The following is a 22,160-nucleotide window of genomic DNA, read 5'->3' on the forward strand; positions in this document are numbered from 1 at the left end:
TGTAAATCAGTTTCTTAAAGTATTAGGCTTAGACTTGCATGTTTTTGCTTTATTTTGCTTGGTGACTTACTTTGTTCTGTCATTACTTGAAACCACTTAAATCCTACTTTTTATAGTTAATTCACTTCTGTTTGTTAATAAATCCAGAGTAAGTGATTAATACCGGGGGGGAGCAAACAGCTGTGTATATCTCTGAGTGTTATAGCGGGAGGACAATTTATGAATTTACCCTGCATAAGCTTTACCCTGCCACAAGTACTCCTTTTCTATTTTCTTTTTAAAAATCAGTTAGTGCCAAGTATCATCAGATGGGCAGGACCTTGTTTCTGAAAACTGGACTTGTAAAACATTGGGACAGGGAACTCATAAGAGACTGGGAGAGTCAGACTCATTTTCTTTCTGGGTTTATTATGAAATTCTTCCCTTCCCCTTTTCTAAAAAGACAGCTGCTCAGCTACACTTCTTCACATCTGTGAGCCACTGGATGTAAGTCTCGGGGAAGTGTGGAGATAATCACCGTTGTGCTTAAATTTCAGTTTTCAGCTGAGTATCGGAAATGACAGTGACAACTATCCTCTATTGTTAAGGCTCTGCCAAAGTCACGGTCCATTTTGGAAAATTTCATGGTCATAGGATTTTTAAAATAGTCAATTTTATGGTTTCAGATGTTTACATCTGACATTTCAGGGTATTGTAACCATGGGCCTGATCCAAAAGGGGGTGTAGGGAGGCGGTGTGGTCCCCCGCTGCCCTGGAGAGGGACAAGATCCACTGGCCACCAGAGTGGGCAGGGCCAGAGTACTCCAAGCCCACCCCCCTCCAGAGGGTTAATTACTGGACAGGAAGTATCAGAACCCAACCCCAGAGCTCACTCAAAGAACAGCCGCTGGAGATGCCAGATGCCTCCTGTCCAGCTCCTGCTGGGGAGACTCCAGCAACCAGTGGCAGACCTGGAGACTGGCTCGACCAGCCAATACTTGACACAGATCAGCATGTGGGAGAGTTGCCGAGCCTACCCCTCACCAGCTACCCAGAAGAGTTGCCGAGCCTACCCCTGGCCAGCTACCCAGAAGATCCAATGGTGATCGACCCCCCTGAGGACACCACCTTGACCCAGGTACCCCCAGAGGGGGAGCTGGGAAGTAGCCCGGGGACAGCTGATCCAAGTCTGGCTGCAACACTACCGGAACCCATGTCAGTGTGTTGCGTCCGGGATCTGCACTGACACAACAGCGGGACTTTGGCTGCTGCTAGGGCTCCGGGCTGGGACGCAGTGGAGTGGAAGGGCTTGCGCCACCCCACATGTGGGTGGCAGTCTCCCCCCTCCCAGGCCTCTTGGAGCCTGAAGCCTGGGTGTGCTATTTACCTGTGTTTGCTCAGCCCCTGCCTGAGGGTCTGAGCCTTAGACTCACTGCTTCCCTACCTATATAAACTGCTGCTCAGCCCCTATCTGAGGGCCTGAGACTTGAATTCATTGCTGCCCCACCCTGGGCTTGGGCCTGGGCCTGTTGACTGTGTAACTTGTTGCTCAGCCCCTGCCTAAGGGCTTGAGCTGTGACTCTTTACTGCCCCGCCCACATCCCAGGCTTGGGCTTGTTAACTTTCACTTGTTACCTATGTGTGTTCAGCCCCTGCGGGACGGCTTGAGCCAGGACTCCTGTGGCCTGACTGATTCCCCAGGGGCCAGTGCTAGGACTAAGGGAGGCGGTGTGGTTCCCCACTGCCCCGGGGAGGGATGAGCCCCGACGAACCCGCTCCACATGGGTCATAGGAAAGGCTACTGACGGGGAGTTATGAGATCACCACCTTTACTTCTGCGCTGCTGCTGGGGGGCTGCTGCTGCCTTCAGAGCTGGGCAACTAGAGAACAGCAGCTGCTGGCTGGGCTCCAAGCTCTAAAGCCAGCCCCACTGCGAGCAGCAGCATGAAGTGAGGATTGCAGGGTATGGGGGAGCAGGTTACCCTACATCTGGGTTTTCCTGGCAGCCCCTCCGCCTGGGTCGGGGTGAGGGGTGCTGATAGCTGGGGCTGCAGCCTCTCCGCCTGGATTGTGGCCTGTCCCAGCCAGCTGCCACAGAGCTTCCTACAGCTGGGGGAGGTTCCCAGAGGTGGGTTTGACCAGCTTGTGGAGTGGCTCCTGCAAGGGAAAAGGAAGTCCTGTCCCTCCCCAGCCTGGGCTGGGATTAGCGATTGGAGCCTGACCCACAGTAGAAGCCTGTGGCTGGGGTGCCCCCAGCCCTGCCCCTCCCCTACAATAGACTGATTTCACGGTCCATGATGTGTTTTTCACGATCGTGAATTTGGTAGGGCCTTATCTGCAGTGTAAGGGCTGGTCAACACTGAAAACTTAAGTTGGCATAGCTACACATGTCGGGGTGTGAAAAATTCCCCCGGTGTGGACCCCCAGTGTGGACAGTTCTGGGTCCATGGTGGAGGTGGATTTACTGCAGTGAGGGGAGAACCCCTCCTGTTGCTGTAATGAGTGTCTACACTGAACTGCTGCAGCTGTGCCACTGTAGCGTTTTAAATGTAGACATACCCTAAAAGAGATTGTTGAAATACAGGGCTTGTCTATGTACAGAAGCTGTGCTGTTTTAACTAAAATAGGTTTTTAAACTGATCTTAATTAAGTCTGTGCAAATCCCTCTATGGTGACACAATGATTTAAAATATTTGCCACCTTAGCTTTTATATGTAACTTTACCATTGAAAGCTTAAGTGATATGAATTAGTTTTAAATCTTCAGTGTGTCTACCGAGGGTTTTGGACAAATTTAGCGAAATCAGTTTAAAATAGCACCTTTTGTTAATCCAGTGCAGTTTTGCATGTAAACTTCGTATAAACTGGCTGTGATGGGTTCGGTCACAGAGATCCCCTTGGTCCAGGCTGAGGTTGATGGTGGGATGGAAATTGTTGAAATCATGGTGGAATTCCTCAAGGGCTTCTTTTCCATGGGTCCAGATGATGAAGATGTCATCAATGTAGAGCAAGTTGAGTAGGGGCATTAGGGGACGAGAGCTGAGGAAGCGTTGTTCTAAGTCCGCCATAAAAATGTTGGCATACTGTGGGGTTGCAAGCTTCCAGAGAACAATTATCCATTTCTTTACTGTCTGAGCAGCTCTCGTCTTGGTGTCTATGCACTTTAGTGTTGGGATGAGTGTGGCATACTGTTAGGGGGCTTATTCCTTCACCCACTTACTTCCCTGGTCCTTCTCGCATGAACAGAGAGCAACAATACCCGAAGTCCAAAGGTGCAAACAATTCGATGTGTATTGAAGTGAACTTCCAGCAAGCATGATTCCAGTTTCCTTCCTTAGTGTCCCCCTTCCCAGCTCTGACACCACGGAGCCTTACACCTGTGTCCCTGTTCCCATTCCTGCCCTTGGCCAAACATGATTCCAGTTTCCCCACCCCCATTCCCTGTTCCCATTTTCCCCTTTAACAAAACATAATTCCACTTTCCCCACCCCCATTCCCTGTTCCCATTTTCCACGCACACACCCACCCACTCACTTCCTGATTGACTGCAGACTATATAGTAAAACTTGAGTTCAGCTTAGCTATATCTTAACCAATCATTTTCCTGAAATTTAACTAACCGATCCTAACATATTGGAACATGATTATATAACCAATTATATCCCACCACCTTAATTAGTTTACACCCAGCAAAATTAATTATACAGCAGACAGAAACAATCACAGAACCAGACAGAGATTATACAGACAAACAATAGCAAAGTGGGAACTATAATGATAAAACAATACAGAAGTGAGGATTTTACATCCCAGCTATTGATAAGTGAGTTCTTGCCAGACAGGATGCTATCAAACTAAGTTTCCTTTTACATTTTCTAGGCACTTCCCTTTCTCTGGAGGCGATAGGCACTATCAGGACGGGATTGTATTCCTAACAGCCCAATAGCACCTTATTTCAATGTGACTAGTTGTGAATGTGAGGATGTGACCGTTCACTTCCCAGTTTATGGCTGCCTCTGTTGCTTAGCCAAAGGTCTTAGCCTAAGCACAGGGCCTCAGACTGTCACAGTAAGAGAAGGACCTTACACTGGCAGACAGTGATTTTGATTCTTTCTTTTATACCTTTAACTAGCCAAGTGATAAGAATACACCTAAATTCTTCGAGTACAGGCCTTTACCGACAGGCCTGAATATCTGTATCCTAACACATACAACAACAGGAACGTGACCTTCCACATACAAAAGTTCAGGAGCAGTTGCTGATCATCCCAGATTTGCATCATGATCCAGTCCTACCATTCAGTGCTTGTAGTACAGGCCCCCAAAACACTGTTGCACTGTGTGCAGTTTGTCATTGAATACCTACAGTAGCTGGTTAGCTTTTTTGCTATCTTCCACTCATCCTCTGTATCCCCTCTGTGTCTTGAGAGTGTGGTTCTTGCAAATATGAAAAAATCCCTTACCCTGTCCTTAAAATGGGCAAGAGACGCTCCACTGATCTGTTTGGCTTCTGGTGGTAAAATGAAAAAACTGCAAAAAAAAAAAAAAAAAAAAAAGCCAAATGTCAACTCTCTCTGTTGAAATAGCTATGTGAGTAGCAGTATTCCATAAGAACTTCTGTGTAGACATTTCCGTAATGGAAACCACCTTCTTTTTATCAAAATTTCCTTGCTCGCTTTTGGGGAAAGCTACAGTTCCAGGTTGTCATCATGTAACATCGCTATTAAGATCCTTCAACATTCTTGCTAAAGATCTTCAGCAAAGAGGGAATAGTGAGGACCTGGTTCATGTATTTCAAATCTAAGTTACATTTACTTAAATTAAATTATCAAATTGCACAAATGTTGGGAGTTCTTTCTGCAGAGAAAAAACTTGCTAGAGATCTTTCACTTTTTTTGCAAAAACTTCATAAAATTCTTGACTTGTATTCCCTTCATCCTCTTTTTTCAAGCCATTTTGTGCAAACACACTGTTGCAGTAACTAAAAACAAGTATCTATTTACATACCTTATAGTACAGAGTATACCTTTAAAATTTTTAAATACATTTCAAATACAAATTTAAATATTTGTCCGTCCCGTTCCAAACTATATTGCTGTTTGAGTCCATACTTACAAAATATCTAAACCTAACCCGCAAAGGTTTCTTCTCGCTTTGTCCTCCTTTTCACGCACATGCACACGGGTCCCTTTCTCTCTCTCCAGAATTAGGTTAAAAAAAAATGTAATGCCACTTCTGAAGGCTGAGCTGCAGCATTTCCTTTTTCCATCCCAACTGTTGCTGATGTCACAGAACCATAAATCCAGGAATATTGCAAAATTCAAGGGAAATGAGATGGGGGTGGGAGAAACAAAAGGAGAAACTGGGTGAATGGGATAGAAGCTAAGCCCTCTGAGCAGTACAAAGGAAGCTAGCAAGTTTGGCACAGGTAACTGTAGACTTAACTGCTATAGCAGAGAGGTTGCCTTCATCGTGCCTAGTCCATAAGTGGCGCTCAGGTATTTTGAGAGTGCGCTTGTTTTAGGCTGTCTTAGGGAGGAGAATCCATTTGCACAGTTGTTCTCACACCTTTTGTAGTTTTCCACTGGCTGTTGGTGGGTCTTCTTAATTTAGCCATCTGCCTTTCCTTCCAAACTTCAAAATTATTTGGGGGGGGGGGGGGGGATGGGACAGGGAGGAAAGAGGGTTGATAGTGGAAAGGAAAGCATTCCCACATTCTCTGCAATATTTAATATCTTTAGGTAAGGCAGACCTACAAGCTGATCTGCCTGTGATTTAGTAGCTGGGGCAGACGCTATGTAGAAATAATTTGGGGAGGAAGAGTAAAAGAAGATGAAATAAAATGTTATTTCTGCTGTAAAAGCCTCTTTATATGTCTTGTAGTACCCCAGTATGGGAAGAACAGATTGTCTCTCCTAAATTTGGTGATATATATTTTTCCCATCACAAGGGTCCGTGCTAAACATAGGCACTGACTCTGTGTGCGCTCTGGGGCTAAAGCACCCATAAAAAAAGAAGTGGATGCTCAGCAGCCACCCCCCAGACAGTTGTTTGGTGGGCCCCGCAGATCAGCTCCTCCCCTTCCACCCTGCACCTCCCACCTGCTGCTGATCAGCTGTTCAGTGGTGGGAGGGAGGCGCTGGGGGGGGGAGGGGAGGAGCAGGGGCGGGAAGAAGCGGAGCGAGGGCAGGGCACTCTAGGGGGTGTTGGGGCAGAGTGGGGGCAGGAAAAGGCAGGGCGGAGTCTCGGGAAAGAGGCAGGTCGAGGTTGGAGACTTGGGAGAAGGGATGGAGTGGGGGTGGAGCATCCCCAGGGAAAGCTGAAAGTTCGGCATCTTTGGTGCTAAATACAGTTTCCCCTCTTAGATAGGGAAGATATGGATCCTTCCAGTATCTCAATTTTTTGTATGGAAGATAAGAGCTGCAAGGGTCCTATTTTTAAAGTGGTGTTGGGTTATCCTCGAATCCAAGGGGAGGTAACGACATTATTTAGTGCTTCTGAGATGTAGGTGTGGATAATGTTTATAATGTTTATCCGCAGCAGGATGGGAGTGGGACGAATGATCTTTCAGTGTGGTAGGACCAAATGATGAGTGATAGGGAGGCATAGAAACAATTGCATATTCATTAAAGTTAATGGCTAGGCATCTGGTTTGCCTCCAGTAGAACCTGTTCAGTATTTTAGATTAGATGTGAACTGCTTTTCGTTTTACATCAGATCCATTTCCACTCGTCATTCCACTGATGTTCTTTTTTTCCATTTTGTCCCAGGTAAGGATGCGTAATGGATAGTATTTAGCCACTGGTAACATTGGGCAGCATTTTGGAAGTCTGCTTGCTTTGGAGATAAACTTCTTGAGTGGTGAGGTAGTGAGTTTGGGGGTGCATCTGAGCATGGCTTAAACAGCAGGTTCAGAGGCATAATCCGAACAGTAGATAGTATTCCAATGCAACATAATAGCTACAGAGATGCAGGTATGCTTCCAATTCAATGAACTATTGTAATGATCTGTGACAGTACATACACTTCCCCTTTCAGATAGTACAGAAAGTATTGTAAAATGGGCCATCTTTATGGTGATAGCCCTAGTCAGTTTCTCATTGTGACTAGGTGTATAGGTGGGATTTCAACCTAGTGATTTTCTGTCTTAAATTCAATGTCTGAGCTAAACAAAATGAAATTCATGGTATCTTCAAGGATCTGTATTGACGTAAACTTTGATTTAACTATATTAAAAGAAAGTTTGACGTTTTTCCTCCTTATTTTGAAATATAATGAATGTTTGTGGAAGGATTGTTGCCTAGTGGGTAGAGCTGGGGCCACCAGGGCTAGACTCTTGACTTCTGTTCCCAGCTCTGCCACTGAACTGCTGTGTCCTTAAGCAAGTTGCTTCACCTTTTGTGCTCATTTCGCCATCTGTAAAAGAGAATACCAACTACTTATAGGGGTTTGAGGCTTAATTCATCAATGGACCTGGATCCATTAGTGGAAAGACTCCCATTGACTTCAGTGGTCTTAGGATCAGGCTCACAATTCACCCAGTCCTTTGCGAGCCTAAAGTCAGAGCTGCTTGAAAGTGCAAAGTATTATCTAGAACTGTGCTTCATAACCATGTATTTATTTTACATAGGAAATCAAGATTTTCCTAATATTTTGGCAAGCCATGGTTTAGAAAGTACTACATCTCAAGCTGTCGGTGATCGCACAGGAAGTGGCATGCATCCAGAATATCTTGCTTATGGGTTGGTTCCTGTCTTTTTCATCATGGGCCTTTTGGGGATCCTCATCTGTCACGTGCTTAAGAAAAAAGGATATCGGTGTAGAACAGAGGCCGAGCAAGAAATTGAAGAGGAAAAACTTCGAGAAAAGATAGGTAAGTAATGTCAATGTCGTCTTGTTCATTTTTATGCAGTATGTTACTAATCTGGAATGATCCATAGCGGGAGCGCGCGCTCTCTCTCTCTCTCTCATAATACATATCCTCGATTAAATAGTTTAAGAACATTGACTTAACAGACAATTAAATGGTAATTACTTTTGGCCATTCCCAACCTAACCAAGTGACCTCTATTAGGAAATTCTACCAATTCCCAATGTCAGTCCTCTAAAATATACTTTTAAAACCTTTTTTTGAAGGATCAAAGTGTCCAAAATACTTCATGGAGACAAGGTGTGTGAGGTAATCTCTTTTATTTGACCAAAGTCTGTTGATAAGAGAGAGACTAAGAGCCCATGTCTCTCTCATCAACGGATGTTAGTCCAGTAAGAGAGACATGGGCTCTTAGTGTCTCTCATCAACAGACTTTGGTCAAATAAAAGAGATTACCTCACCGACCTTGTATCTCTAATGTCCTCGGACCAACATGCTACAACGGGTAGGCAACCTATGGCACGCATGCCAAAGGCAGCACGCAAGCTGATTTTCAGTGGCACTCACACTGCCTGGTTCCTGGCCACTGGTCTGAGGGGCTCTGCGTTTTAATTTTAAATGAAGCTTCTTAAACATTTTAAAAACCTTGTTTACTTTACATGCAACACTAGTTTAGTTATATATTCTAGACTTATAGAAAGAGACCTTCTAACAACATGAACATGTGTTACTGGCACGCCTAACCTTAAATTAGAGTGAATAAATGAATGCTTGGCACACCACTTTTGACAGGTTGCCAATCCTTGCGCTACAACAACACTGCATACAAAATACTTTATAGCTTTTGTGACTATAAACTGCGATTTGAATAGCGAACCCACTTTTCTGTATTTCATCTGCTGTCTGCAGCAATAGTGTGCAGTGCATAACTCTTTTAAAGATTGACATCCATAAACCAGCCTTTTTTAAAGCATAACTTTTTGGTGTATGTTTAACAGTGCAGATACTTGAATTTTATTTGAGTAAATTTAATACTCCAGTACTACGGTTTCCACCCTCTCTCTCCTCCCCTGTTGTGATGGATTGGAACATTGGTGTGCTCTGGCTATATTCTTTGGTGTCAGGCCTTAACACATTTGCTGCCATCATTTTTTCCCCTTCTTTTCTTTTTTCCCCCCCTTCTCTAACATTTTTTCTTTGTGCTCTTGTTCTTGTCCCCTTACTTGTCAAAGTGTACTTGCAGTGTGTGTTAGTGGCTCCATGAATTCAGTAGCATGTGGTGCTGAAGTTACTTATTTGACTTGGGAGCAGAGGAGAAAAGCTTACGCCTGGTAGGTTGTTCCTGTTGCTGTCTTTATTGGGAGACCCTGTGAGCCGTGGGTATTTTTCTTTAACTTTGTAGCTGGAAGTCAGGTAGGAATGGTAGGGTGGGCTCTCTTCAGGAGACAGGCAGGAGCTCCTCAGTGAAGCAGAGAGACCAAGTAGCTTTAGGGATAATGCTGCCTTTCCTGGTCTAATAAAATTAAAATATTGAGTAAGGAAGTGACTTTCTATATTTTTGTTGCCACATAGGGCTGCCAGGTGTCCAGTTTTTGACTGGAATGTCCGGTTGAAAAGGGAAACTGGCAGCCTTCGGTCAGCGGCCTTTGCCACTGGGGGACAGGAAGAGCAACAGCTGATGCTGGAGCCTGGAGGAGCGGCTCCGCTTAGCAGCTGCTGCTCTTCCCCCCCCACCCCAGCCTGACAGAGAGAACTGGCTGGCTCCTGGACCAGGCTCCAAAGTAGGTTCCGGCACCAACCGGGGGTGTGTAGGTAACCTGTCTGCCCTCCTGCCCCGCTTTGCCCCGATTCCCCAGCCCCTCGCTCTGGGGATCCTCCTGCTTTGCCCCGATTCCCCAGCCCCACCGTGCTGTACCCTGATTTCCCCACCCCGGCCCCTCGCTCCGGGGACCAGTTCCCCCTCTGCCCCAGTCCCTTGCTCTAGGGATGGACCCTGTTGTGCCCCGAATTCCCCACCCCAGCCCCTTGGTCTGGAGACTGCCCTCCCACTCCATTATGCCCTGATTTCGCCAGCCCCTCGGTCCAGGGACCGACCCCCGCTGTGCCCCTATTGGGCAGGCTCTGCGCCAGCTCCGCCCAGCCCGGCTCTGCAGGTGGCAGGTGAGTTCCAGGGGATGAGGGAATGAGTAATGGGCTGGGGTGGGGGACAGGTGGGGGGCTGGGCAGAGCCTCGGAGGAGGAGGCAGGGCAGGGGGTGGGACCTCGGTAAAGGGGTGGGGGAGGGGTGTTCTGTTTTCAGGGATTAGAAAGTTGTCAACCCTATAATAGGGTGGAAAGCAGTGGTGTATTCATTATGCACAGTTACAGAGTCAATTTTTACCCCTTAAACTACTTGAGAAGGCTTTTTGTGAGACTCCCCCACCAGAGTTCTCAATTCAGAGATTTTTTTACACAGGTATATTTATATACTCATTATATTTAAGTGCTTTTTCTTAAAGCCTTGGCTCCTGGAGTCATGCTGTTAAATGAAAATCTTGGCTTTCATTTAAAAAAATGTTTCTATCCCTGTGTTGTGTGGAAAAGCTTGAAAATGCAAATCCTAAAGATTCAAACTCTAGAAGGCAAACAAAAATCTAAAATTTAGTATTTTTATAAAATCTTTTAATTTTTAAGATAATCTCATGATTTTGGGAGGGTCTGGCTCTTGATATTTGAATGCTTGGGGCTGGCAGTACCTGACTCTTGTCTTCCTAGTTGTAGTGAAAGGCGCTGAATATATAGTCTTAGCTACTGAAGTCTGTGGTTAACAATATAGCAGTGCAAGCTTCCCTGCAACAACTCATTAATTTGCTACTAGTCAAGTGTGAGGTATTCCATATGTGGTAACTTAATCTCCAAACCCATTTTCTGCTGAGATTTATATTCCTTCTGCTGTTTTAAAATTTAGGTGAGAAGGAGGATGAAAGTGATGATAGAGTTTTCATAAAACTTTGAAATATCAAACTTCTGTGTTTTCAGGGGGTATTAGATGAAATACATGAACTTAAGAACTCAGTCCTGATGTCTCTAGTGAGAGAACCTTGCCTGAATAAGGGCTGCAGGACTGTCTTCAGGATTGTTACTAAAATCCATAAAAAGTGTGTGTTTGGGTTTTTTTAATATGCAGTGATATAATACGTATGGAATAAATATATATTTAAAAAATGAGATGTTCTCCTGTTTTCCTTACTTTACCATAGGAAAAAAATTGATAGGAGGCTGTAATACTGACTATATATTGTTGTTTTTCCCCCATAGAAATGAATGAAAGTGTAAATGACAATAACGATACTGTGGGGCGAATCGTCAACATCATTATGGAAAACGAAGGTACAGTTTAATATCAGTGTACAGTGTTCTCCGTTAAAGATGTGAATTCCTCTGATGCAGTTTAAAAAGCTACATAGTATCATAAAGAAAAGGAGTACTTGTGGGACCTTAGAGACTGACAAATTTATTTGAGCATAAGCTTTTGTGAGCTACAGCTCACTTCATCAGATGTATTCAGTGGAAAATACAGTGGGGAGATTTATATACATAGAGAACATGAAACAATGGGTGTTACCATACACACTGTAATGTGCTCAGATAAATTTGTTAGTCTCTAAGGTGCCACAAGTACTCCTTTTCTCTTTGCGACTACAGACTAACACGGCTGCTACTCTGATACCTGTCATAGTATCAAAGTGTTTCCACAGCATGTTAGGGCTTTCTTCATTCCGATGCGCTCTCATACCTTCTTGTTGGCACACACTTAACGTTCTGAAATGGCTTTTTAGAATGAGACTTCCCATATCTTCTCTAAAGTTAGTTTTGTGGGTTGTTTTTTTTTTTGGGGAAGGTTGGTTCATGTTGGAAGTTTAACTTGTCTCTTTCACCAACACAAGTTGGACCAATAAAAGATCTCTCGCCCATCTTGTCTAATATCCTGGAACTAACACAGCTAAAACACTTCAAACTTGCTTTTCCTGTCATTAAAAATAATAGAAACTTTGCAGTCTTTGCAAGAGCCTGAATGTTCTTATTTTTAAAAGAAGAAGATAAAAGAACTAGCTTGTTCGCTTAATGGTAATGTCAAAGCCTATTTGGGATCATTTAAATACTACCATTACACTGACTGGCTTGGAATGGAGGGGCAAGTTCCGACTACTGCACATGTGTGACTGAGGCAAAGGTTTTCAGCAAAGTAGGGAAAACAGGACAGCAGCACTGCTGTTTACTTTGTGATGGATGTATCTAAACAATGGAAAACTAAATGTTTGGAAGGGGGAAAGAATGCTGAGCAGCTATGCAACCATGTTATGTAAGATCTTCCCCCTGTAACATCACTTCACATTCTGCCTGCTTGGCCAAACAAAGGGCTAGCTGATTAGGAAAATGTTTTTCTGTTTTGTTTTCAAATTTTGTATTTTGCATTTGTGTAATTCAGATACTTAAACACTAAACTGAGTCCTCTGAGGACAAGTACTTTGGATTTATTCAATAAAATTCTTTTAGAAAGAGGTGGTAGAAGAATTTAAAAAAAAAAAACCTGCTGAAAAGGTACACTAAATGGTTTATTGAAGAGTTTTAACAATATATCAAAATGTAGAACCCCCTGAATATTTTATATATGTGCGAGCAGTATATATCTGTATCTCCACCCTTTCCATAAACACACCATATTATATGCATGTTTCAATGTGTGATCGTATATACATGTTGGAACATTGAAGTAAACACTCTACTTTATTTCAAGTTAGTTAATACATAGTCAAAGATACGTAAGGACAGAGGCTTGCTTGTAGCTCGGCTTGCAGGGGAGCAATGAAATAGAGTGGCTGTCCGGCCAAAACAGGAGAGTGGTGCCTGTGTAGCATTCTTCTCTGTAACATTGATGGAATCTGCTCTTTGCAACATCACACAATTGGGATTACATGGGTTTTTAGAGAGTTGTAGGACCTTAATCAGGGAGTAGCTGCTATGTATTGAACTGCTCTTCTATGAGTTTCTCCCAGTGTAAATTTATGTACAAGTTAAGACTGCCCTTAGACCATTAACTTCTCCTTTGTGGCATCCAACCTGCAGTGTATAGCTGAACTAGTGATCCAGTAGCAGTACAGCTCTAGGAATATGCCAAATGCAATGCAAAGGCTAGTATCTATGTGGATGTCCTGGAAGCGAAGGGAATTAGATCAGATTTTCCTTTAGAAACTTGGGCTGTTCACAGTTGAAGGGTTGTAGCTCCTGGCCTTTTCTGTACATTCATAAATACCCTGAAGAGAGAATGTGGTGGCTATTCAGAATTCACTTGTTTATAATTGGAATACTTTTTTTGTGCAGGTTGGGAGTAGCTGGCCCTCAATATGTTGCTCTGAATATGTGATCTGTCTATAATTCTTAAGTTGTAGTGTACTTAAGGTTGTGTAGTACTAGTGTGCACTGTTAAACAGCTGCTTATTTTACCAAAAGGCAGCTTTATTTTAATGGTGGCTGAATTGTTGCCTTTGAGATCCATCCAAATAATTAAATATTCATTAACTCCACTAATCTTTGACTTGTGGCCTGGGAGTGCTTTTTAGACAAGGTTATCAGTTTGGTAGATTGTATGCATGGTATTAAGCATGTCAAGCATTCTCATAACATGGACAGTAATATATGTGCTTTGTATTGGGACTGAGATGTGTTCTACAGCAAGAGTAACTTTACCTTCTCAATTATAAACTCCTATAAGTTTTTAAATAAATCAGCATTTCATAGAATCATAGGACTGAAAGGGACCTTGAGAGGTCGTCTAGTCCAGTCCCCGCACTCATGGCAGGACTAAATGTTATCTAGACCATCCCTGGCAGGTGTTTGTCTAACCTGCTCTTAAAAATATTTCATCATACAGATTTATTTTGTTTGCATGCAGATTTTTTTATTTGTTGCCTTTGGCATCTTACCTTTTGGAGACTCCATAATGCAGACTTCTCCGGTCTAGATGGAACTAAATTCAGAGCCATTCAGTTCAGCTCGTGAGATTGCTGTTAATGCACCTTTGCTAAGTGGATTCTGGGTCAAAATTAGAATCTTCAGCTTGCTTACTTTTTACTATCTTTTTTTGGTTATACAAGGACATAGCAACACATTTCTTCTAACAATTTCTGTTTATGCTTTTTGCAGCAAATGCTGATATGTTAAAGGCCATGGTGGCAGATAACAGTGTGTGTGATCCTGAAAGGTAAGACCTTTCTATTTTAACTCTGTATGTTTCCTCTACTATGTCAAGATGTACCCTACCAATGATTCTATGTTAATTAAAACTGAAATCTCAGTGAAATTGCAATCCTTTAAATGCTATTATGATAACTGAAAGTTTGTTCACTCTAGTTTTAGATTCAAGAACATTCAGTAGCAGTCATTTGGGAGCTTAATCACAGGGATGCTACTTCAAAGATGCAGTTACTCTTTTTTTTAAAAACAAAAAATGCATATGTTCTTGTCACACTACTCCTGTAAGTTTATGTAGTGTCCATTTTTATCAAAACTGGAAATGTACATTTGATTTCATAAAAACAAGGTATCTATATCTCTTATTAGAAAAAATACAGATTGCCACAAGTTGCTTTACTTGCTAATCAGGTTTTTTCTATTCTTTTGCTCTCACTTGCCTGAGTCATTGGTTGAAAAGAAACTATTTTGATTTCATTGTCTTATTCTTCTCTGATTCACTGAGATTTCTACTGTAAATCTCAATGCATACACACAGAATTGAAAGTTCCTCAGAAAAAAGTTTCTCTCAGAAGAGAGAGGAAATCTATCATACCGGGGATTGAAAATTGACAGTAGCTCAGAGTGCCTTTACACACTTGTTTAATTCTTTAAAACAAGGCTAGGGCTTGAAAAACTAACCCACCGCTTAACAGCTAGAGAACTAACCCAGATTGCTAGAGGCTGATCTGAAAGATGAGAGGGGAAGAGACAGTAGCTTTCTAGGGGCTTGATTTGTACAAAACTTGACTTCAAAAATACACATCTTTCTTTTTTTCTTAGAATATTTGTTCAGTTGTAAATGTGCGTATACTTTGGGGTAGTATACACAGTTTTATGTGCCAATATAACTATATATGTTTTAGAAAATGAGAGAGTTAAAGTGGAACAACCCTTCTTAGGCCTTGTCTACACTGGCAAGTTTCTGTGCATTAAAGCAGCTTTCTGTGGTGTAACTACTGAGGTGTACACACTACCAAGTCACTTAGTGTGCAGAAACTCCTCAGTTGCAGCGTTGCCAAAAACCACCTCAACAAGAGTCTCTTGTCGTAAACCTTACAGCGCAGAGGGTCCAGTGCTGTATTGGCAGTGTAAACATATTACAGTGCAGAAAACAATCAGTTGGCCTCCGGAAGTGTTCCCTAATCCCTCAAGTGGCTGCTATGCTCATTGTTTTGAACTCGGCTTCCCTGGAGACATGTGCCCCTCCCCTTTCAAAGCTCCATTTCTGGCAGCCCTTACATGCTGTGCTGATCTGCTCTAGGACACACAGCAAGCCATTAATGTGGTAATTCTTGTGCTGTTGAACACAGGGGTGTGTGTGTGTGTGAGAGAGAGAGAGAGAGTGCTGTGCAGAAAGCCCAGGGAGGGAGGCAGGAACTGATGTCGGGGTTTCCCCCTCCCCCTGTCTCAGCTCTGGTTACTTCCTGCCGCTGTCTGAACTTACAAGACAGTATGCTGACACACTCTGTCCCCCAAAACACAGTCTCTCCTCCCCCCTCCGTATACACACACACTCCATGTCGCACTCTGCCCCTCCCCCCCTTTCAGTTGAAAAGCAGCTGGCAATTTAGTAGGATGCCCGTGGAACAGCAGGATTGGGAAACCTGCATCATGTGACGCTGTGCCTGCCCCAGGAGGCATTGCAAACCCCTCCCAAAGCACCCTGCAGCCAGTTGCACAGTGGAATAACTACCACAATGCACTGCTCTCTTTGCCATTGTAAGAGCTGCTACCGTGGATGGATTCCACTGTCACAAGGAGTGGTGTGGACATGTAACAGCAGTTTAATTCTAGCGCCTTAATAAAAGTGGTATAACTTGTTGTGCAGAAACTTGCCACTGTAGACATACCTTTCTTTTGGATGCAGTTGTACCAGTCTCTAAAGGTGCTTGTGTCTGTACTGATAAAACATGTTTAACTATATCAGCACCGATATAAACACCTTTAGGCTGGTACAACTGCATCCACGCTGAAGAGGGTTGTTCCACTTTTAATTATACCACTTTTCTAAACAAATATAATTATAGTAGTACAAAGCCTGTGTGTAAATCAGCCCTCTATATGCATTATTTACACACTTTGTTCCTTCTCCTTCATTTTACCTCCTATTTTACTTGGAGCAATTTTTTGAGGAAAATGTCTTTGCAATCTTGAGAGATGTCTGTTTTCAAATATGGGCCAATTTCAAAATAATCTTGTGTGATGATGCAGGAGTGTGTGGTTGAGTTAAAATTTGAACAACTAAATGGTTTTGGCTTCTCTTTGACTTTTCACAAGAGAAAATGAAGATGTATATGTGAATTTGCAAAACTGCCTTTTTTGTGGTGTGGGGTGGTGGTGTCTGCTGGTGCTCTTCTCTCAATAAAAGGCGGGGTGGAGGGAGAAGGCTGGAATAAATTGTTGACTTTTCCACACCAGACTAATGTATCTTTTTGTCAGCTAAAACTACCTTCTGTGAGGGGGAAAAAAATCAACAATCTAAATTTAACACTAACTGGGTACAACCTTAGGGTGTGTGATCAGAGAATAAGGTGGGATGATTATTTAAATTTAAAGAAACTGGCAAGCTATTTCTAAGAAGAACAATTATATGTAATTAAAATTAAACATTGTTAATTTTTGTTTTGTTTTTTAAAAATAGCCCTGTGTCTCCTACCACTCCAGGCAGTCCTACAAGTCCAGGCTCTCCTTTGTCACCAGGTGATACTCCATCAAAACATAACTGTCGTGGCCATCACTTGCATACTGTTGGGGGAGTAGCAGAGAAGGATGTTTGTACTCGCTGTAGTCACAAAAGATGGCATCTTTTAAAGCCAACCAACAAATCTAAAGAACAAAGAAAAAGCCGACAAGGAGAAGTTACAGTACTTTCTGTGGGAAGGTAAGACTGTTCTGTTTTGTTTCATGCTTTATTTACATGTTATCTCGTCTGACTCTTACTGTTGGATTAGTTATATGCTGCTACCACCTACTTCTGTAACGATTCTTACCACAACCCAGCACATGGATTTTTCTGAATTGCAAGACTGTAATTAACTTTCAAGGCATTGTGTTACTTCCCTAGGCATCAGATATCTGACCTATTAATCCAAACTTTGTCAATTCACTAGTTCTCTTTTTTGATCAGATTTTTTTTATTGGGATTTGGATAAGCATATTGGCAAGTGAAAGAATTTTAATGATTAATTTGTATTACCATTAGTGTCTGGAGCCCTAGTCATGGACCAGGACCCCATTATGCTAGATGCTGCCCAAATGCAGAATAAAAAGACAGCCTCTGCCCCAAAGAACTTACTTTAGTCTAAGGCCTGGTCTACACCTAAAACTTAGGTCATTCTAACTACATTGCTCTGGGCAATGAAAATTTTCATTCCCTGTGTGATGTAGTTATGTTGACCTAACCCCACTGCAGATGCAAGATGGAAGAATTCTTCTGTCAATCTAGCGACCACCCATCGAGCGATGGAAAAACCCCCTTCTGTCACTGTAGTGAGCGTCTATGCTACAGCACTGTAGCTGCTCCTGTGTTGGTGTGCTGCTGAAGCACTTGCAGTGTAGACATAGGGCATGGCTACACTTGCAGATGTAGAGCGCTGAGAGTTACACCCGCCTTCGTGGAGCGCAGTTGGGAAGGCGCTGCAGTCTGTCCACACTGACAGCTGCAAGCACACTGGTGTGGCCACATTTGTGGCACTTGCAGCAGCATTGGGAGCGGTGCATTATGGGCAGCTGTCCCACAGAGCACTTCTTCCCATTCTGGCGCTGTCCCTTGTGAGAAGGGGGCAGGAGAGCGGGGCATTCTGGGTCCTGTCCCACGCCCCGCGACGCATTGGTTCGCATCCCAGCATTCCCTTTGCTTCTGTCCACATTTGGCTTCATCTTTCAGCGTTTTTTGTACTGCGCGCTCTGTCTTCCCTTTCGGTCTGCAGGAATGGAGCCCAAACTGCTGAGGAGTATGCTGATGAGTCTCGTCAGCATGTCACGTTTGGCAGTCAAGTTATTCCTTATGATCCAAAGTGACAGTGAGGGTTCTGATGATATCGACTTGAGTAACGCATATGACATAAGCTTGTGGCATTCATGGACATGCTTACCACTGTGGAACTCTGCCTTTGGGCTTGGAAAACAAGCACTGAGTGGTGCGATAACATCGTCATGCAAGTCTGGGATGACGACTTTCGGATGAGAAAAGCCACTTTCATGGGGCTGTGTGAGGAGCTCACCCCAGCCCTGCGGCGCAAGGACACGAGATTGAGAGCTGCCCTGACAGTGGAGAAGCGGGTGGCTATTGCAATCTGGAAGCTGGCAACTCGAGACAGCTACTGATCGGTCGCTAACCAGTTTGGAGTGGGGAAGTCGACCGTTGGAATCGTGTTGATGCAAGTTTGCAGGGCCTTCAATCTCATCCTGCTGAGAAGAACCATGACTCTGGGTAACATGCGTGACATTGTGGATGGCTTGGCACAAATGGGTTTCCCTAACTGGAGAGGGGCGATAGATGGGACGCATATTCCAATTCTGGCACCAGCCCACCTAGCCTCCGAATACATTAATCGGAAGGGGTATTTCTCGATGGTTCTCCAGGCACTTGTGTATCGCCGTGGGTGTTTCATTGACATTAAACGCAGGCTGGCCCGGAAAGGTGCATGATGCATGCATCTTTCGGAACACTAGCCTGTTCAAGAAGCTGCAAGCCGGGACTCTTTTCCCAGACCAGAAGATCACCGTAGGGGAAGTCGAAATGCCCATTGTGATCCTTGGAGACCCCGCTTACCCTTTAATGCCGTGGCTCATGAAACCCTACACAGGGAGCCTTGACAGCAGCAAGGAGCGGTTCAACAACAGGTTGAGCCAGTGCAGAATGACCGTGGAGTGTGCTTTTGGCCATTTAAAGGGCCGCTGGTGCTCTCTCTGTATGGGAAGCTGGACTTGGCCGATGACAGCATCCCCGCGGTTCTATCTGCGTGGCGTACCCTCCATAACATTTGTGAAGGGAAGGGTGAACGATTCACTCAGGCATGGAACTTGGAGGTTCAACACCTGGAGGCTGAATTTGAACAGCCAGGAGCAGGGCTATTAGAGCGGCCCAACATGGGGCTGCAAGGATTAGGGATGCCTTGAGGGAGCAATTTGAGGCTGAAAGCCACCAGTAATGTCTGGTGCCTTGCACAGGAGTGAAGTTCAGTGGTTCCAATGTTAGTAGGAATCTGTGTTTGCTACGCTGACTTACCTTAGCCCAGGAAAGAAACAGGCACTGCATCTTTTACTTTATGCAATAATAAAAAAATTTTTTCAAAGCCAAAAAATCCATTTATTGAAAAGAAAATTCATTTGTTGAAAAGAGACACAACTGCTTGGGAAACAGGGAAAGGATTTGGGGGATGGTACAATCACAGATTTGCCTATGTCCTGTCTGGAGTGCTGTGCAATGAGTGCTGCACTGCAGGATGGCTATACTGCATGGTGATGGGGGTTGAGTGCAGTGGGTAAGGGTCATAGTTTTCAGGGCTGGGTGGTGAAGCTACAGGTGTTGGAGGCAGTGGGTGGTAGTAAGAACCTGGATGTTGGGGAAAGTGGGCTGGAGGTGACATGGGGGCACAAGGGAAAGAGTTTTGGGACAAGGGCTGCGGGGGGGGGGGAGTGGGCACGGCGTGGTAGTGCTCCGCCTGCATTGCTACGAGCGCCTGAATCGAGTCCGCTTGGCCCTCCGTGATGCTTAGCAGCCGCTCCATGCTTTAGTGCCGACGATCCGCATTCTGCTAGTGGACCCTCCTTTCACTCTCCCGCCACTCCTGCCCTTTTTGATTTTCATTCCTTGAATGCTGCATTACTTCACGCAACATGTCTTCCTTCCTTCTACGTGGCCTCTTCCTGATTCTTTGGAGTCTTTCGGCTGGTGATAACACGGGTGGCTGAGATCTCAAGGTTGCATCTGTAAAGGCAAAATGCAACACTTAACAGAGGCAGCATTGTTCACACCAGACAGAGCAATGATTCCCCCATACTTAAGGGCAAGCACAGTCTACACAATAGCATAATTTGCCTGTTCCAAAGCAAGAACGCACAACCCACGGGAGCCCCAAAATGGTGAGTAAGCGCACGGTCAAGTGTGACTGATTGTTTCATGGCTGTACTGTCCTCTGGGTTTCTGTGCCTTTGGGGAGCCAACAGCAGCAGGGGGCCCCTATACTGAACACTGTCCCCACATTTTCCGCAGGAGTTCGTCCTGGAAGATCTCTTGCTTCTGAGGAAGCAAGGGAGGGTCGTCTTCTGCAATGTGGTTTTCACCTTGGCCCATATGTAGCTTGCCTGTATGCAGCAATGGTCCCCTCGCCCCTCATGGCACAGTGGCGCGGAGAAGTTAGCCTGACTGGGACAAGGACCACAGTGGCTCTCCTGAGAAACCTGCGCAAGCGCATTGCCCAAGTTCTGGATGAGACCCTTGAAGAGATCACTGAGGCCGATTACCGCAATGTGAGAGAGCACATCAGCACCTATTCCGCATCTAGGCATGCATGCAGCCCTAACCCTCCTCGCCTCAAGAGCCCACACCAAATAACTTCTTTCCCAAAATAAAAGCCACTTACCAGGAACCTCCTTTGGTGTTTGTCCTTCCCCAAGCACTGGCCGCTGTGACTGGCTACCTTCCTCCTGGCTTGAGAACAGCTCCTGGCTGCATGCATCTAGGGATTCCGGGGTATCTTCCTCCGTCTCAGCACCCTTGCTCCCACTTTGCTGCTCCTCTTCCTCCCTTGTTGCACTGGGCTCTGAAGTGTCCATGGTGGTCCCCGGAGTGGAGGTGGGGTCGCCCCCAAATATGTCCAGCTCTTCGTAGAAATGGCAGGTCGTTTTTGCCTCACGGGCTTTGCAGTAGGCATTCTGCAGCTCCTTCACTTTAATCCCGCACTGTAGTGCGTCCCGGTCATGGCCCCTTTCCATCATGTCCCTTGATATCTGCCCGAAGGTATCGTAATTCTTACGGTTGGAGCCCAGCTGGGACTGGACAGCTTCCGCCTCCCAAACACTGATGAGGTCCAGCAACTCACCATTGCTCCATACTGGGGCTCGCCTGGCGTGTGGAGGCATGGTCACCTGGAAGGATTTGCTGAGAGCACTCCACGCATGGTTGAGCAAACGGGAAAGGATTTTTCAAAATTCCCAGAGAATTTAAAGGGCCGGTCTGACAGTTGGTCACCTGAGGGCCGGGCAGTAGAGTTCAAAGTGATGACCAGAGTGGCTAGCACAGGCATTGTGAGACACTTCTGGAGGCTGATCAGAGCGCACTATAGGACCAGGGTGTCCACACTGGTGCTGCGGCGCTCCAGCGGGGGCGCATGTTATTCCACTAACCAAGGTGGAGTACCAGGAGCGCTGTAGCTACAGAGTCAGAGTGCTCTACATGCCTTGCCAGTGTGGATGGGCAGTGAGCTAGTGCGGCCAGGGCTGCTTTATTGTGCTGTAACTCGCAAGTGTAGCCAAGGCCATAGTCTAAGTGTGAGACAAAAGATGACAGATGGGGAAGTACAAGGAAACAGTGAGACAGTGTTGGTCAGTGGTCTCAGCACATCATCAACATAACCATTGTCATGTTTTTTTGTCGGCCCTGTAGAAAAGGAGAGTTTGAAGGAGGAGGATGAGCTATTTTGCAGATATTTTATATGGAGCTCCTCCCAAGTGTGAAGGGACAGCATGGGAAAATGCACTAAGATGCTTATTTGAAAATTTAACAAGTGGGCAATGGGCTGATTGGAGGTGTGATCCAACACCTTGGTAATGAATGAGAATTGATAGGGTGGGCATAGGCTATGAAAGAGTCTGAAAGTGAAAGCAAGTAGCTTATATTTCTTGGGAGAGAGAAATGGGAGCTAGTGGAGGGATGCATAGAGAGGGGAGACGGGATGCAAAGAGAGGTCAAAGCAGTGGGAGAGGAAAATTACCTTTGCAGCAGCATTGTGAATGGATATGACTAAGGCAAGATCTAGTCTGTAATTAGAAGCTGTATTGTAAGACATACACCTCAGAGGGCTGAATTAAGACTG

General features: G+C 44.8%; 1 protein-coding gene across 5 annotated transcripts in view; it reads left to right on the forward strand.

The window, feature by feature from the left end:
* RELL1 (RELT like 1) overlaps positions 1 to 22,160 on the forward strand; it is a 57,708-nt gene that overhangs the window by 2,121 nt on the left and 33,427 nt on the right. For all 5 annotated transcript variants that reach the window (XR_012158694.2, XM_073342312.2, XM_073342310.2 and 2 more), the window contains exons 2-5: positions 7,609 to 7,851; positions 11,146 to 11,217; positions 14,032 to 14,089; positions 16,763 to 17,002. Coding sequence is in view for 4 of the 5 variants with exons in the window: in XM_073342312.2 (XP_073198413.2) it covers positions 7,609 to 7,851; positions 11,146 to 11,217; positions 14,032 to 14,089; positions 16,763 to 17,002 (613 nt within the window). In the remaining variant the exon portion in view is untranslated. The remainder of the gene's footprint in view (positions 1 to 7,608; positions 7,852 to 11,145; positions 11,218 to 14,031; positions 14,090 to 16,762; positions 17,003 to 22,160) is intronic.

This window comes from Lepidochelys kempii, chromosome 4 (genome assembly GCF_965140285.1).
Source record: "Lepidochelys kempii isolate rLepKem1 chromosome 4, rLepKem1.hap1, whole genome shotgun sequence".
In the NCBI taxonomy this organism is placed as follows: Eukaryota; Metazoa; Chordata; order Testudines; family Cheloniidae; genus Lepidochelys; species Lepidochelys kempii.